At 41.3% G+C, this 17,031-nt stretch overlaps 4 protein-coding genes and 1 long non-coding RNA gene across 6 annotated transcripts in view; 2 read left to right on the forward strand and 3 right to left on the reverse strand.

The window, feature by feature from the left end:
* Nucleotides 1-4,322, reverse strand: part of LOC130696481 (uncharacterized) — a 34,747-nt gene extending 30,425 nt beyond the window's left edge. Inside the window, 2 exon segments of the mRNA XM_059497346.1 lie at nt 1,160-1,582; nt 4,087-4,322. Of these exon segments, the coding sequence (XP_059353329.1) occupies nt 1,160-1,384 (225 nt within the window). The 5' untranslated portion in view covers nt 1,385-1,582; nt 4,087-4,322.
* Nucleotides 3,042-4,185, forward strand: LOC130698251 (uncharacterized). 2 transcript variants are annotated; one of them, XR_009003221.2, is made up of 4 exons: nt 3,042-3,350; nt 3,438-3,713; nt 3,806-3,965; nt 4,054-4,185. It is a non-coding gene; the product is annotated as an uncharacterized LOC130698251 (long non-coding RNA). The 2 variants fall into 2 exon arrangements; XR_009003220.2 differs by having other exon boundaries at nt 3,438-3,965.
* A 936-nt stretch (nt 4,323-5,258) lies between the features above and the next one.
* Nucleotides 5,259-9,179, reverse strand: LOC130698234 (LIM domain kinase 1-like). Its single transcript, XM_057520981.2, has 10 exons — nt 9,123-9,179; nt 8,584-8,686; nt 8,374-8,488; nt 8,177-8,310; nt 7,906-8,115; nt 7,662-7,794; nt 6,996-7,574; nt 6,399-6,926; nt 6,081-6,342; nt 5,259-6,009 (listed from the first exon to the last, which is right to left on the reverse strand). The coding sequence occupies exons 1-10, from the start codon at nt 9,133-9,135 to the stop codon at nt 5,828-5,830; spliced, it is 2,259 nt and encodes a 752-aa protein (XP_057376964.1). The 5' UTR covers nt 9,136-9,179; the 3' UTR covers nt 5,259-5,827.
* Nucleotides 9,180-9,206: 27 nt separating this feature from the next.
* Nucleotides 9,207-10,715, forward strand: LOC130698238 (GTPase Era, mitochondrial-like). The gene is made up of 4 exons (XM_057520988.2): nt 9,207-9,656; nt 9,722-10,202; nt 10,264-10,444; nt 10,510-10,715. The coding sequence occupies exons 1-4, from the start codon at nt 9,259-9,261 to the stop codon at nt 10,680-10,682; spliced, it is 1,233 nt and encodes a 410-aa protein (XP_057376971.1). The 5' UTR covers nt 9,207-9,258; the 3' UTR covers nt 10,683-10,715.
* LOC130698230 (uncharacterized) lies at nt 10,699-16,685 on the reverse strand. Its single transcript, XM_057520978.2, is given in 8 exon segments — nt 10,699-11,540; nt 11,604-14,372; nt 14,444-14,976; nt 15,041-15,350; nt 15,423-15,705; nt 15,707-16,125; nt 16,186-16,268; nt 16,538-16,685. Coding segments are annotated over 7 exon segments (5,052 nt in total). The 5' UTR covers nt 16,253-16,268; nt 16,538-16,685; the 3' UTR covers nt 10,699-10,869.
* Between the last annotated feature and the right edge of the window lie 346 nt (nt 16,686-17,031).

Genomic DNA, 17,031 nt, shown 5'->3' on the forward strand with positions numbered 1-17,031 from the left:
CCAATCGTCGGGAGGGATTTTCAAAAAATATATGAAAATAAATTTGAATAAGCTTTTTTTTTTTAAAGAGAAAAAGGCCCTGCTGGACAGTGTTTTTTTTTTTTTTTTTAAAGGCCGAGTTATCTGCACACGTCGGTCAATGCCGAATAGATTTGGCCCTGTGAATAGCGTTGATGTTTTACTACCCCGCACGCTCAAAAGCAGACATGAGACACACAACAAAAGGGCAGAAAGAAGAATTTTTTGTTTCGTTTTGTTTTCGTTTAATGCGTTTGACACACTTTCGAAAACAAAACTTTGCTTTCCTCAAAAACGATATTCACGAATTTTTTTCCTAGTTTCAATCGCTTCATTATCTGCCGAGTCAAAAACGTTTTGTACATCAGGCAATACCGAGAAGAATAATGGCCGCATTTATTCTCTTCGGTTCTGCCCCCAATTGTCGTGAGCGCAATGGGAAAGTAAGGCCGATAAAATAATGAAAAAAAAAAGAAAAAAAAAAAAAAGAAAGGAGAATGAAAAAAATAATAATAAAGGCCGTGTCCGGTTTAACATGGACCACCTGTTGCACCAGCATCGTTTTGGCGGCCAGATCAGTGTGTACACACGCAGCGTGCAAGGCACAAGTTAAACGATAAAAAGAAATATTTTTTAAAAAAAGAGCCAAAGAACGCCGTGAAGCAGATCATTATGTAAATGAGCCACGACAAAGGAGAGGGAGCACAACAAGAAAAAAAAAAATGAAAAATGGGAAAATCAAATGGAGAATTCTTTAAAAGCTCGACCGTGGGTCACGTCTCTTTTTTTGGACGTCGTCGTCGTGCCCTGATGGCAAAAGATAAAAAAGAAAACAAAAATAGAAAACAAGTTTCCGGTTCCGGGTCATCATCTTTGTTCCATTCACCTTTCATGATTTACGCAATCCGATGCGAGGAAAAAAAAAAGAGGTTGACAACGAAAACGAGGAAATGGAAATCTATTCAAATGGTCGATGGGGGGAAAAAAAGTGGATGGATGGGCGAAGTTGATTGAACGGAAAAATAAGGTGCGGCAACCATTTGAACTTTGATCTGCCTCCCAAGTTGACGATCCGTAAAAAAAAGAAACGGGCGGGAAGAATAAAAAAAAAAAAAAGAGGTAAATAGTTTTATGGACTCACGATTTTGTTGCTGGCCTGGTGGCGGACGGGAGTGGCTGCAGTGCGGTTGATTGGTGGGCAGTGACCTCCTCTTCCTTTGTGATGGCGCATGACGTGCTTGATGTAGCCATTGACGTGCTCTGCCGATGCTCCGAGGACGATGTTATTGCCCGTCAATTGCCCGCCGTTCCGCTGCAGGTGCCGCTTACTACACTCGCACATCTCTTTCTCCCGTTTTTCTCTCATTTGCCCCCTCTCCAAATCAAAGAGAGAGAGAAAGAGAGCTTCCAGGCACTATCAGCTCATATCAAATGCCCTATATCTCCCATTGTCTTCTTTTTTTGTTTTTGTTTTGTTTTGCCAAAAATTCTTTTTTGTCCTGTTGGCAACCCAGCCCCCACTTCCGGCGAGTCAAGTGGCACAGTATCTTCTTTCTCCCTTTTCCTACACAACAAAACGTAATTAAAATTTAGAAGTTTCAAACACGTTTTTGAGGCAACGTTTCAAAACGTTGTCGTAGCTCGCAAAATGATGGGAAACTTGACAATACAATAGTGTTTTTCGTCTTTTTAAAAAGATAAGGATAAGACGTTTCTTTTTTTTTTTTTTTTTTCAAGGTTAACGATAACCAATCAACACGAGGTCGTGCGAAAAACAAAAAAAAAACATTTCTCTTTACATTCGCGTCCGGCTCAAATGTCCATATTTTTACTCCATTTAGACAATTCCAAGTGTTTCCCGCCCATTTTCTCTTACACCGCGCCATAATTGTCCGCCATTTTGATGTGCAACTATTGTTAAGTATGAGGTTTCAAGCAGAGTAATGTATCCAAGACATCCAACAGGACTTGCCTCCCCATTATATGACAGTAAAACCCATTTTATGAGCTATTCTCGTCTTTCATTCTTTTTGTCGTAGAGAAAAATTTTAAAACAAATTAGACTTTTCTTGCATGACTTTGCAGTTTAAGATCTGGATAGTTACCCTTTGCTTTCCTACTTTTTTTTGTGTTTTGGTTACAATTTCGATTCAATGATTTTAAAAGTAGTTGACTCTAAAGCAAATAGGGAGGGAAAAAATGAAATTCATTCTCCTATAGCAAACAAAAGTTCAACGAGCATCGAACATTCCAGAAATATAGGGAATTTACACACGTGTTTCTATACAGTGAAAGAATTAGACTAAGCCAAACGTGATACATCTGGACCATCAAGACACACGGAAGCTCGAAAAAGAAAAGGGCATGAAACAATTAGAAACTTAAAATGACTACTTACTGGACTACGAGAATCATTTCCCGAATGGCCACTATGCAGTTAAAGCACTAAAACAGTTTCCCCGCACACGAAAAAGGTGTAAAAGGTAACTAATTGCTCTCTGATTTTACACAAGTGTTTAGTTTTCTTTTAACGACCTAAAAGAAAAAAAGGAAACGGGAGAAGAAAACTAGTAACCGCATGCTTCACTTGAAATCACTTTCTACTCGAGCCTTTTTCAGGGGCCAACGTTGTCGTGCAACGTTGCAATCCTTTTTAATTATTTTGTACATTTTGTAAATACCCAAAAATATTTGTCTAACAATTTTGCATTTTTCCTATTGAGATCAATGTTAGATAAAAAAAAAATTATGGCATACCATGGGCAAAAAACTTTCCTGACGAAAAAAAAGGATTTGTGGTATCAACAAAATCTGACAAGCTCAGTCAACCTTACAAACAAAGTCGTAAAAAAAAATAATCTTCACGAAATAACTTTAGAGATTAACGAATGTTGACCAAAAAATAGTAATTTTACTATGTGGGATAATTTCGTGACGACTTGGCATCGAACCGGATGCCGAGGAATGCACGTGCGTCAAATTATGACATTTGAATCTGCTGCGTACAGTTCGCATATTGTAGGAAACGAGCTGCAGATATGTGTAATAACTCTTGTGGAATATTGTACCCTTCAGTCGTGACATGAACGTAACAACGTACGGAGCCTTTACATTAAAAATTTTAATTTTTGAATAACGAAAACGACCACCAACAAGGTCGATTGTATTTCATACACAACTGACAGAGGAAATACCCTCCCCCTTCACTAAAAAGAAGAAAACGTGTACAATGGAAAACTATAGACAGGAGCAAAAAGCACGAATCACTTTGACCTGATGCATTAAAATAAAAAAGAGCAAGAATCTCCATAACCAACATGTTTGTTCACTAGGTAAAACCATCACGTTTCATTTTTGCCAGTATGAGTTTATGCTATTTTTTCTTGTTCTTTTGTCGGCCATTTTTCTTCTTCGTTTAGATGGATAACCAACAAGAAAAAATTGAAAGAATTTCGCCTGCTGTGGCTAGGCAATCAAGAGTTGGCACGCCAACAGTGCTGCCAGATTCACGAACGCTCTATCATCCCACATAATGACTCGCGACCTTGGTATTTCTCTTCTCATCATTTCGTTATTCGACATTCTCGATGCTGTGTTCGCTCTACTATCACGGAAGAGGAAAAAAAGAAATAGGAGAATGAACTTTTGAAAACTGCACACATTTTTTTTTTTTACGACCGGAGCTATGCCCAAACGTGAGTCTGGAACGGGAGAGCCGTAAGGCATTGAAATGAAACAATTTATCGGTAAGTTAGCCCAGTTTGTAATGATGTTGTAACTATTGCAGCCTGCGGCATTCAATCGACGTGACATTCTCTTTAACGAATGCCGTATTAATTCGTTTGAACACGGACTAAATCATTCGCTTGATAAGAGTTTGGAAACTATCAGCGATTTATTTGGCGGTATGAAAATCGTATCATGTGATACACGTGACCTTTTAAACCGTACGTATGCGTTGATAACACTTCATCCCCCCTCTATCGTAGAAAACACCAGATACATAACAAACACTTTATTTGCGTTCCTTTGTAGCATAAATAATTACGTGTGTGGCAGCTGCATTACCTTATGAAAGGCTGGATTTCTGAAGCTTTCGGGTTCCTTCTTCTTGTTGTTTTGATTACCAAGAAGAGGATATGATGATAAACTGAATGCGCACGTGCTGCTCGCTACTGATTGGCCGCCGACACGCACCGAAGAAAAAAAAAACAACAAGACACTTTAATATATCCTTTAGGAATGAGAGAGGCACGATCACTGGCTTCCTCTCTAGACCGAGTCAGCTTGGCAACTGAATAAAACAGCCCGCCCTCTTTAAGAATAAGAAAAAAGAAGGAAAGCGAGAAAGAGAGAATTGCCCGTTTGCCCAAACGAGCAATAATCCTTTCGCAGCTAAAGCGTAGCTTTGCGAACGGACCACAAAAAAAAAAACCTATGCGTTGTGTTTTGTTATTGTATGTGCCATTCTTTCCTATGTATACTATTATACAACTATCTTACTATACATTCTGGTGGCGCCGGACAAACAATACATAAAAACTGGTTGCCTTCAACTTTTTTCTTTCTCCGAGAGGGACATGGACAAAAATCTATAAAACTACTATACACACACAGACACTATAACGCTATAATAAAAGAAAGAAAATATCAGTCAAAGAGTTACATATACTGCCATTTTTTTTTTCATTTATACGACCTTCGACCATAACATTTTACCTTGACTGATTTTTTCTTTTCTGTTTTTTTTTAATGAACAAAAATACCAAAGTCTGGAATACGTGCGTGTTCCTCTGGAATTTTCTTTCGAAAACTTATTAAATATGTGCTCACAATCGCCCGTCGCATTGTTTTGAAACCCGTGCTAAAACGAGAATTTTTTTTTCACGAAATTCCGTCCCGCGGGCAGCTGGAGGGAAGAGGATCATCACATTACATATCAGAACCCTCTCAAAAAGAAGAGAAAAAAAAATGCATATCTGACTAATAACAAAGATAAATGAAAAAAAAAAGTGGAAGAAGAGCCCTCAAGAACGATAACCAATAGACAGACGAAACACATACACTCGGGAAAAAAAACGCCCGAGGCAGAAACAATCACGAATATTTTCCGCGCGCGTTCTCCCGACCTCCAAAAACAGCTGTAGATGATCACAGACAAGCAGGACGTTCCACCATTCGATTTCTCTTGACGATCGTAAAATTTTTTAAAAACAAGAAAGCGAAAGAATAAACAAAGCTGAAAGGAATCTCCGTATTATAATTTTAGATTCTGTTAGTGCGTGGCACCATTACACAACTTTTATACATTACAAATATATTTATAATATCTGATAACAAAGTTAAGGAAACCTTTTTGTCAATCGATAACATGTCGGCCGGAATATACACATACTTGAGAGAATGAATAAACCATGTTTATGAAAATCGATCAAATCCATTATGACATTCCGTTTACAAAAGGGATGAAGAATATTAGAAAATTCTTGCCCTTCCTCATGACGCTGAAGCGAAAGGATATGATGGATTGGGCGACTTTGTAAATCAGGTAGAATAATAATAAAACACAGATGTTTTCTTAGAAACAAAAAGCAAAAAGATTTGAAAGAAAAATAGGATTATCCTGAGAAGAATTAAAATGGCTCCAGGAAACCCTGTCAAATGATTGCGGAAAGGAAATACTGGAGCTGGACGCGTCGACAGGACGATTGGCATCGAGTTTCATGCACCGGATGCCAACCTTCGGCAGGTAATGCTTAAGGTATTAATTTAGCTAAATGCTTTTACTTACATTATTGTTATGTTCAAATCAGAGATGAGCAACGTCGACAGTGCAATAGCTAGGCGAAGCAGGAGGACTTTCCAACGTCAGATCGTGCGTCGCTTCGCAGATTGTGCGCAATGGCGAAATAGGTGTCATGGGAGTGGAACGGATTTCAGGCGAGACACCTTCCGTCGGTGTCGTCGATTCAGACGAACTGGAACTTCGACCTACGAAATATAAAAATTCCCGATAAAATATATTTCTATTCGCAAGAAAAGTTCACTGAGAAAGGAAATACCAGCGTATGTGTAAATGTCAACACGAAGATCCTGTGGAATGGCCGCACCTTCGGCTAAATGGAGTGCTAGACTTTCAAGCCAGTCCTCAATGACTTCGCAGGGAGGCCGCTTGTCTGGATTGAGATCGCAACAGAGGAATGCAATTCGATAAAATGGTTCCGGGCAATTGTGACAAAACTTTTCACGAAACGCAGTCTGGTTGAGACCAAAGTCGCCCGATCGCGGCAAGTAATCCGGATCTGCTTCAACTCGTCCAATAATCTATAAGAGCCGGAAAGTTAATTTCGTAAGAAAATCCCGTTCACAACATTCCCTACCTCGCAAAGAACAATGCCAAAACTAAAGATGTCCACTTTTTCATCGTACTTTTTGCCCGTCAACATTTCCGGAGCCATCCAATAAGGATTTCCTACTACGGTGTATCTTTTCTTTCGTTCATATTTCTTTGGTCTTCGTGTAGATGGTGAAGGGGTTGTGCTATTACGACATCCCATCAATCCACGCCCGTTGGGTGCAATGGTCCGTGACGGGCTATCGGCTCGCATGATTCTGGCCAACCCAAAATCTGCAACCACCACTGAACGATCTTCTCTCACTAGGCAATTATTGGAATTAAGATCACGATGGATGATGCTTTTAGAATGGAGGTAAGCCATTCCAGCTGCTATGTCTTTTGCGAACGAGACTCGTTGTTCCCATGGCAGTGGCTCGTTTGAATCGTGTAATAATCCTTTTAGTGTTCCACCAGCGATAAATTCCGTCACTAGATTAAGACGTTTATCTTTATACAGGATGCCAATGAAACGTAGGACATTATTATGACTAAGCGTCCGCATCACCGCCACCTTTTTTCAATAAGAAAAGAATAATTAAATTGCATGTAAAAGAGAATAATGGCTAATTTATACCCAAACCTCTTTGAGAAAATTATTTTGAGCTTCTTCATCAACTCGGTAGAGTTCTTTTAAGACATAGACTTGATTCGTTTCTCGGTGTGTCACTCTGAATACGCGTCCAAAGAAACCCGAACCGATGAGTTCACCTAGGACAAGGTCTGATGCCCGGAATATTTTCTGTGTGTGAATATTCTTTCGGCTGTGAGGGTTAACGCGAAACGATTGAGTCCGTGATAATTCGCATTCTTCATCTCGATAGTCACGATCGCCTGGACTTTTGAGCCGGTTATAGTTGAAATGGTTCACATTCACCGACACATCTGGATCTAATGAAGAACTGTCCAACAGCCTAGGCATGGAGGAAGATCGTTCACGGGTACCCCGTGGATTGCGCAATCGTTGCCGTGTGCGGCCAACAGCGGCTAATTTAAACATACGTTCAGCTCTTTCCTTATCCCGTGATATCTTGTCACGTGGGAAAGTTGCTGCAAGCTTTTGCGACAAGATATCGGCGCAACCCCGTAAAACATTAAGTGGTGGAGCGCTCTGTCGTCTTGACCGTGAAACTGTTGTTTCTGGTTCATGTTCTATTGTCAACTGTAATTTTAAGAGGAAATGAAACGAATTAGAGACAAATCACCATTGAGACTGTCTTTTTATGAAGCAAAATTAAATCTCAATTACCTGCAACGTAGATTCAGGCGAACGAAGTAAACTTTCGATTTTCTCTAAGGGCTGGTTTTTAACTGGCATTCCATTCACTTCAAGCAACCGGTCGCCAATGTGAAGAGACATAAGATCGCTACTGGTGTCAAGCCTTCGCATTGAGGTTATCATTATTTCAAGTGATTATTACTCCATACCCTTTTTTGTTCAGAAACAATTATAAAATCATGCCGGATGCGGTTTGGCAGACGTCTCCACTTACTCAGATATCCGCAACCCTCGGTAAACATCAGATAAAGTGGGGATTTTGCTCATTGCGTCATCTTGAACGGCTAATTTGATATGATGACGCTGTCCTTCTGGTACCGGACCCAGAGCCAAAAGTTGGATCGAGTGTGGTTTCCTGATGACGCCGGGTCCACCTGTTACCTTTTGACTTAGAGGTTGCATTTGTCTCTTGTAGCAGGACCCACTGATAAATATAAAACTTTAATCGGACTTTAAAAGAAAAATATTTGTTTTTGCAACCATACCAATAAAGTTTCGATCGTTCAACAAGAGCATACGAGTCCCCATCTCCTATAAAGCAGCGACACGAACTACACTGAAAACACTCCGGGTGAAATTTGTGGTCTCCTGCTACCATGACAGGGCCCCCAGTTATCAACTTTTTAATGACAAAGATAAGGTTATTGGCCTCAATGTATGTTACATTGACAAGCAGTGTCACCTGGGAACATTGCTGGCAGGACTGTCCATATTTTGCCCAATAGTGCATCTGGCAAAATAAAATGTCACCCTTTTCAAAGTACCAATCTGAGAGGGTTTCGTCACACACAGAACACCTGGGAATGAGTTTTATCAATAAAGTTAGACATAAAATATAACAATTGATAAGAAATAATCTAAGAGATTTAGAAATTTTCCTATATAGGTTTACCTGAAGCAGTCACTGTGCCATTCTTTATTCAGTGCTTCAATATATTCATTGTCATGGATGTGATTAAGGCAGGCTGCGCAAACATTTGGTTTAGCCACATCATCTAATAGAACAAAAACATAAATTTATTCTCAATTTTCAATAAAACTTTTTAAGTTAAACCAAACTGAAAGGGACTAACTAACCAACTAACTAACCAATCACACCATGTGGTAAAATCATAATTATGACATGTCATTTTAACATTTGATTAAACTTTAAACCCAACGCTTAACGAGCAACAAATATAATTAATGTTTGAACGAATGAAAAGACGCATGTTCATAATCACTATCTCAAATTTTTCAACGCCCACCCCACTCCTTATCAACAATATTTGACAGTTCAATTTCACACTTGTTTTAGTCTTAAACTTCAAATAATGTTGGAAATCTGCTTAATTTTGTCATTATGGGTTTAAAAAGTCCAAATAAGAACTTTAGATTATCTTAATAATGTCAAATAATTCAAAATAAAAAACAGATTGATAATAAACATACTTGTGGTTTCCATTGCGTTTTGCACAACAATGTCAGGAATGAATTCTGTTCGGTTACTTCGTAGGTATCGATAGTAGAAAAACTGCGATTTTCATTTCGTCTGTTTTACACGTGGTTTTATTAAACCGTCATTAAAATGTTGCATCGCCCAGTGACACAACAATCCAAATGGTTTCACTTGAATTCGTCTTTAATAAAAGTCTTAAGTTTGAGATACCTTTCTGAAGATTTCAATTCTCCAAAGTTTCGTCCACCACGACAACGTATTCCGTCAACGCCAACCATACAAAGTGAACTGGTTAGAACTCCTTCGGAATATATTAAAGGTTCTCGCGTGATACAAGTTGCGATTCTCGGCGTACCGAACGCTGGGAAAAGTACTTTGGTTAATCAGCTTTCTGGATGGAACACATGCTCTGTTTCAAAAAAGGTCCATACTACTAGAAAGACATCGAAAACTGTCTTAATCAAAGATGAAACTCAAATTGTTTTCCTTGACACTCCAGGACTGGTTGAACCCAGCGAAGCCAAACAGTAAGAGTTTTTATGTTGTTAATAATTAAAATACTACTAAAAGCTACAAATTCGTTTAATTCCAGACATAATCTTGAAACATCGTTTTTGATTGATCCTGAAAGAGCCTTAGCCCAAGCAAATCTACTTCTAGTATTGCATGATGTCAGTAATAAGTGGACACGAAAAAGTTTGAGCCCCAAAATTCTCAGACTTTTGCATCTCTATCCTGACAAGGAGTCTATTCTAGTTCTAAACAAAATAGATCTTTTGAAGGAAAAGCGCCTCCTCCTTGCCCTAACCAACAAATTGTCAGAGGGAATAATTGGGGGTAAATCAATTGCACCAAATGTGAATCCTATGCCGGAGAGGGTGAGCAAACAAACCATAGATAATTCTGCCAGAACTCAAAGCAGTTCAGAATTAGAAGAAAAAGAGCTTGTCCAATTTCAACATATTTCGGAGAAAGAAGTGGCCAAGAAAATAGAGGGGAAAATTGGCTGGCCACAGTTCTCCAACGTATTTATGATATCTGCTATAGACGGCGACGGAGTATTGGATATTGCAGTTAGTACAAATTTACACTTGTATTTTGGCACTTTTTAACTGAATTTTCTTTGACCAACAGGAACACTTGTATCAGGCTGCTCAACCTGGTCGTTGGATCTACAATTCTGCCGTCGTTACTGATCAAACCCCCCACGAAATGGCAATAGGTTGTTTAAGAGGGAAGCTGTTAGATATGCTAGAAAAAGAGTTACCCTATTCTGTGAAAATCTCAATTCGATTTTGGGAAGTCGATGTTTCAGGTAGCCTAAAAACAAAAATCATATTGTTAGATTCATTTGATGAAGTAGCTTAACTTTAATGTTAGGTACCTTGAACATCGTATTAGCGTTGGATTGTCGAAAACGATTTACAGCTCGAGTGGTCGTCGGCACCGGTGGCCGTAATGTAATCCAGCTGGCTAGAGAAACAGAACAAGATTTGCGAAACATGTTCCGTCAAGAAGTTAAACTTAGACTAGTCGTCGAACCTGATGTATAAAAAATGTAATATAGTGTTTTTGGTCGTGTACAATTGACGTGTATTCAAAATTGAAGATTTTGTGTTCTTCTCACTTTTCATATTGTCTTAACAAAACTAAAGCAGAAGTCATGTCTCCCCAAAGGAGAAGGGCAAAATCTCAAAAAGATATCTCTTAATAACCCTTTTCTCAGGATTTTTCTTAATTTTAAATAATCTGTTGAGGTGGTGGTTGTGGTTGGAAAAAGGGTTCGTCAAATAGAGCTCGGTACTTAGGCCGCAATCGACATTCCGGGCAATAATAAGTGCCTTCCGGCGCTTCTGAAATGCCAACACACTCAAAGTGGAACCATTCATATGGACAGTCGCTGGCGTCGCAGCCAATCATTTGAGAAACTTCATCATAAGGACAACGACAGTAGCAATATAGCCTGTCTGGATCCTCAAACGAAGGTACTGGATGCGTAGGCGTTTTGATAACTTTTACCGGCGAGAGCGGAGGTGCAACTGCGTCGTAATTATGCGTAAATTTTAATTTCGCCGTTGTACGGCCTGGCTTTTTCGAGATGGCCTTTATCTTTTTTGCTGATGCGGTGGGATTGATTTTTTCATCGAGACTGTCACCTTCGTACCAGTAGAGATCGTCATTTCGTCTACGTCGACCTCGCCCACGTTTGGAGTCGGATCTCTGTTCCTCGACATTCACTATCGTAGCTGGAGGTGGCAACGAGACTTCCTTTGCAGGTAGTCGAGGAAGTGGCATGATATTTAACACTGGAACCGGCTCTTTGCTCCTCTTTGAGAACCGCTTGTGAAGTCCGCTAGCCACGGCATTGATAATGTCGTCGACTGTATTGCCAGTTGAAGGCATCTGCTGACCTAAAAAAATCACGATACGAAATGAACCCACTGTCTCAAATTATAATTAATATGCAGAAATACCTTCTAAATCAAAGTTCAGTGATGATTCCTTAAAGTTACGTCTCTTCTTCTTCTTCTTCTTTCGCTTCTTTTGTGAATCACTGCGAGCTTTTGGCGATGCAAACCTTGAAAGTTTTTTGTTCTCTGAATCCGAATCACTTGTTTCAAGATCTGATTCATGTACACTGATATCGGCATCCGATTCAACGCCATTTTCTGAATCTGAAGAAGATTCCAACGAACTTGGAGGTTCACTGTTGTTTTCAATGTCAACATCCGCATCGTCTCCTTCGGGAGCCTGAACGACAGGTGGAGCAAGTTTTTCTTCCACTTCTACATCAGAGGAACTACTGCTGCTGGAACTGTCGCTATCGCTGTCACTACTGCTGCTACCACTACTCGAGCTGCTTGAACTACTGCTGCTCGAACTGCTGCAGCTACAATCCGTTGGGCAGCAACTGGATTCGCTGTCACTGAGCCGCGCCAAAACCTTTCCAAACTTGTTGACACTCTTTGGCACCTTGCCGTTAACAGGCTTACCATCTTCGTCTTCATCAGAACTGCTACTGCTACTCAAGTCCAGCACGTAACGAGGTTCTTTCTTGCCCCGGTGTTTCTTATGGTGTCGAGCCTTTTTGGCCATTTTCTTGAGCTTTTTAGGGTCCTCCGGTGGAGGATCTCCAAGCTTGCAATAATCATGGTCCAATAGGGCAGGGATGACGGGCTCTGGAGGAGCCACGGGAATTTCGGCTTGTTTAGACGTAGCAGCTGAAGCAAGCAAATCGAGAAGATTGACGTCAGAGGGATTCGTTTCTCCTTCTATAGTTTTAACAGTTTCTGTTGCTCCATTCGGCTCATTCGTATCCACAGGTTCTTTCTTTTCCTTATCAGGTATAGGAGGCTGTGGTAGATCTTTTTCGTCCGTTTCCATTTTGATGTCCTCTGCTTCATTTAAATTGCTTTCATTTCCTCCTTTATCGTCATTCGGAGAGACATCTTTATTTTCAATCGCTTCCTGATTTTCAACATGATTGGCTTCAGACGCTGCAATCGCTGGAGGATCAGGTTGTTCTGCAGTTTCTTTAGATGTCTCTTCCTCGTCCTCTTCAATATCAAAAATTGAACTGCCGATACGATTAAGGGCAGCCACAGATGGAACCGATGCAGTGCCATTTCCTCCATCTGCCGATTTGGGAGGCACATCTGCAGCAGTTGGTGGAACAGGCATATCGTCTTCATCGTCAGATGATAGAGAACACTTGAATCGGACATTTTCACTAATAGGTTCAGGTGGCGCACCAGTACTTCCGCCATTTATCAAATCAGGTTTGGGCTTGTCGGGTGTTTCCGGGCTCTCCTCGGTGCTCACTCTTCTTGACGATGCCGCCGATCGCTTGGCAGCGTTCTGTTGGCCAATTAATTTAAGAAGCTCCTGTTGTACTTTTCTAGGCTTTAGGCCACTTTTCTCTAAAGCTGATTTGATTTCGTTGGCTGCTGCTTGAGCAACAGCCGCTTGATTGACAGCCGCCTCACTATGCTTCATGAGAGCATGTTTTGCTAGGAGTTTTTTAGAGATGAAACTCTTTTTGCAATTGTGGCACTTGTGCGGCCGCTCGCCGGTATGCAGGCGAGTATGAACCTTGAGCATGGACGCCTTGCTGAATTCAAGTCGGCAGACGGTGCAGACGCACGGGTTGTCCACCACTTCAGCCAGGCTAGCTGGCGCCCCAGGGCAAAAATGGTACGTGCATAGCCACGTCTTCTCTTGGCACGTTGGACAAGGTTTGCTTTCGGTTCCGTGTTTCCAGAGCAGATGCATCTCGAGGGATTCGTAGTTCTTATAAGACACCTGGCACACGGTGCAAGCATATGGACTGTCCTGCTGATGATTGAACATGTGCTTTCTTAAGGCTGTTTGGCTCTCAAAGCAAGTGTGGCATATGTCGCAGAGGGAATGGGTCCGAAGATGTGATTGTAGCATGTAAAGACTGACCATTCCGACAATACCGCACAGACGACACCCATAAATGGATTCCTTACATCCAGTAGAAACCAAGTGGGAGATGAAATAGCCATAGGTCTTGAACTGTTGACCACACTCGAGACAGGGGTACATCCGAAAGCCATGAGCGCCTCGCAGATGTTGTACCATTTCTTTGACGGACAATTCGTTAACGTTGCAAAGGTCACACGAGTAGGTCTTATCCAGAGGTTCCACACAGAATTTATGTAGCACCTTGCGGCCTGCGCTGCCATCGACGTATTCATCCGCCTCTTCGTTGGACACGTCTTCCATATAGATGCTCCGCACCTCAGCAAATAACCTGTTTTGCGTATCTTCACCGAGCCCACGAAGTAAATGGTTGTTATGAGCTGCCTTTAGGTGCTCACAAATATCCTCCAAATTAGATTCCTGGGTTTCATAACGAAGGCAAACTGGGCAATGGAGTTGCTGGATCTTCCGTAGCGCCTTCTTTACTCGAAGCAACAACTTGTGGAGCAAAGGTTCAAGAAGCTCCTTCCAGTCCGTCTTGTCTCGGGGCGGCAGCTGCGGTGCGGGAGAGGGTTCTCTGGTCTGTTCAGACTCTTCCGGTGTCTGTTCCGGGGCGGCCTGTAAGTTCTGTTCTTCTTGTTCTTCAGAACTGTCCGGCAACCCCTCGACCTCCTCTTCCGCACCGCTTTGCAAGTTTTTTGGATATGTGTTGTCGGGACTCAATGGCGAGAGTGTTGGTCGTCCTAAGCCAGGCGGAAGCATTCTTTTAGGAGGTGTTGGAGGTGGACCTTTATTCCCTGATTATTTATTAGAGAAAAAAGAAAATTGTTAGCACGAAAATAAAATGTATACAAAGATAAAATTTTACCTGGCAAAAGAGTTCGGAGACCCCTTGGAGAATCAAGGTTAGGAATCATGACCTTGACTTTTTTTCTAACGGGTTCCTCTCCAGGTGATCGGAATTCAGTTCCATCCGTTGGCTCCACCTTTATAGGGGCAGAGGGTTCGAAAGCTTGTGCAGGTGATTTCATTTTGCTATCATCGACATCGGAATTAGTTTCTAGTTTAGGCTGTGATTCCTCAATTTCAGGCGGTTCCGCCTTTATCTGACGCCGGTATTTCCTCTTCTGCCTGGATATATTTGGCGTAGTCTTCTCCGCATCAACAGCAACTGGCGCTGCCAAAGTCGGTGAAGGGTAGGTAATGGCAAGAGGTTGCTGCTGACCGTCGGAATGATAGCCTACTTGACTGGGCAATGGAAACCTCGGAGTTGCTCTACAATTGACACTATGCGCTTCAGCATCAAGAACGTGAATGGCAGCGCCACATTCTGTGCAAATTAAAATCGATGCACGGCCAAGGATCTCGCCTAAACGAGTGACTTCGGTAGGGCCACGATACCTTTAATAAGAGGTCATGTTTAATATACATCAAATCATAAAAATCAAATATTATCTCAACCCACCTATCCTCCTTGCCGTGGACGGCCTGCAGATGTTTCACAAGTGCAGACACTTTGGCGTGCATCGACCCACACACGAGACAGGCGTGCCGTTGGTGATGGAGATGGGCATGTAGATATCTCGACAGGCCATCGCTAAGGCCACGAGCTCCGCAAAGTCCACAAGCGTCCGGCCCGTAAGTTGACTGAACAGAACGGATCGAACTCGCTCTCGTCCCGTAGCCTTTCGACGGAGATACTGACGGCGGCAATGAAAGCGGAGGAGGAGATCCAAGCGGCGTCGATGGCGATATGCTTTCAGCCAGAGATGGAACTGTAATTGGAGTTGCGTAATACGTTAGTTGTTTATATGATAATTTCGAGACGGTTGACGGTAACTGAGTACCGATATCGTTTTCTTCGGCTGCTGCTGGGATGTTACTGCCACACACTGAGAGGTGCTCTCTGGCAGATAAAACGCTGACAATCGCAAAGCACTTTACACATTCTACTAAATCCCTATCTTCTGTAGGGAAACCTAGCGGTTTCACTCCGGCAACAGAAGTCCGATTTTGAGTTTCACTTGTTTTAATCGGTTTACGATAAACCGTTTTCGAATTAACTACCACTTTCTTCTTAACTTGTTTGTTTCTCAACAAATTTGGACCGTTCACTGTTCTTTTTTTTGGGCACAGGGAGAGGCACAGGCATCGTCGCGGGTTCTTCAACATGTAATGGTGTTTCAGATGGCTCTACTTCATGATTTGGTGACACTGGCACAGACGGCGGGGTCGTTTCGCCGTTCGTATGTTTTTTAATTGTGTTTGGTGACAGTTTGAGAAGCTTGACCACTGGGCCCTCACTTTTAGGAATAGATCTTCTGATGTATGGTCGCTTCTTCTTCACTGTTGGTGGGCTACTAGACGCAGGGGATCCATTTGTCACCACACTAGGCACCTCATCCTCATTTGCACTGCTTGGGTCCACTTGTTCTGTATCGGCATTTTCAGATATAGTTTCAGGCACTCCCAAGGGTGCCAAACTATCCAAATAGGCTGGTGATGAGCCGTCTTCAATGTCATCTGCTGCTTCAATATTAAAATCCACACCTACTATATCAAACAATAACATTTTTTTTTTTTTTTTCACTTTTAAAAATTAAAACATACCAAGAAGATCTACATCCAGAGGTAGTTCCTCTGAAGGAGTGTCCTTGACTTCAAAGGCAGAATTCATACCGCCAAACCCCTCACTGATATCAAAGTGAAAAACAGTTATTAACAATTTTGCTTCTTATCAAACCAAGCTAACTCTAGTAACACTTCCAAATTTCAAAGCTGGCCTTTTCAGTACTACAGATGCTGTGCAAGCTACGAATTTAACAGGATATCCTTGAATTTGCTCAGAAGACACAGAAATGCTATGCTTGTTACACCAATCTTTCTCAAAGCGCGGGTAAAGCCACTTGCCGCACAACTTTAGGTGTTCAACGGCAAAATATGAACCAATAATGGAACTCACCGAAACTTTTTCAATTAAAGAATTTTTTGTAGTTGACATAGATCGAAACCAATCAACTTTGAAAAATCCAAAATAAAAACCGTTCAGAAAAGCGTTCCTCACGACGCGACGGACAACGCGGCCATTTATCGACGAGTCGACGAAAGTGGTGAAGCTCCACCTAGTGTCAGAAAAATGTAGAAGCATCGATTCGTTCTTGTTAAGATCGATTGTTTATTAAGGCAACGACGACGTTTTTTTAATTTTCCCCATGTTATTAATACGGCTCAAAAAATAAATGAATGATATTTAAGGATAAATTTTGATTTTTAATTCACTAAATTGCTAAATAAGACGAAAATAATGGAAGTAGACACTGTGACACATCGAGACATCTAGCGATTGTTACATTAAAAATATTATATTGCAACCGCGTGTTTACCAAGTTGGCGGGAAGAAGTCGCCTGCCCGTTTTTGTTTTCCCAACAACGTTAACACATGTATATATTTGTCTG

The sequence above is a fragment of the Daphnia carinata genome, chromosome 10 (genome assembly GCF_022539665.2).
Source record: "Daphnia carinata strain CSIRO-1 chromosome 10, CSIRO_AGI_Dcar_HiC_V3, whole genome shotgun sequence".
NCBI lineage: Eukaryota > Metazoa > Arthropoda > Branchiopoda > Diplostraca > Daphniidae > Daphnia > Daphnia carinata.

What these genes read in the sequence shown, in the direction of transcription:
- LOC130698234 (XM_057520981.2), bottom strand. An exon ending in AAAATAATTTTCTCAAAGAG is followed by an intron (nt 6,927 to 6,995) that starts GTTTGGGTATAA and finishes TATTGAAAAAAG; the next exon opens with GTGGCGGTGATGCGGACGCT. An exon ending in TTGGCATTGTTCTTTGCGAG is followed by an intron (nt 6,343 to 6,398) that starts GTAGGGAATGTT and finishes CGGCTCTTATAG; the next exon opens with ATTATTGGACGAGTTGAAGC.
- LOC130698238 (XM_057520988.2), top strand. Translation starts at nt 9,259, where the DNA reads ATGTTGCATCGCCCAGTGACACAACAATCCAAATGGTTTCACTTGAAT. An exon ending in GAACCCAGCGAAGCCAAACA is followed by an intron (nt 9,657 to 9,721) that starts GTAAGAGTTTTT and finishes GTTTAATTCCAG; the next exon opens with ACATAATCTTGAAACATCGT. An exon ending in TTGGGAAGTCGATGTTTCAG is followed by an intron (nt 10,445 to 10,509) that starts GTAGCCTAAAAA and finishes CTTTAATGTTAG; the next exon opens with GTACCTTGAACATCGTATTA.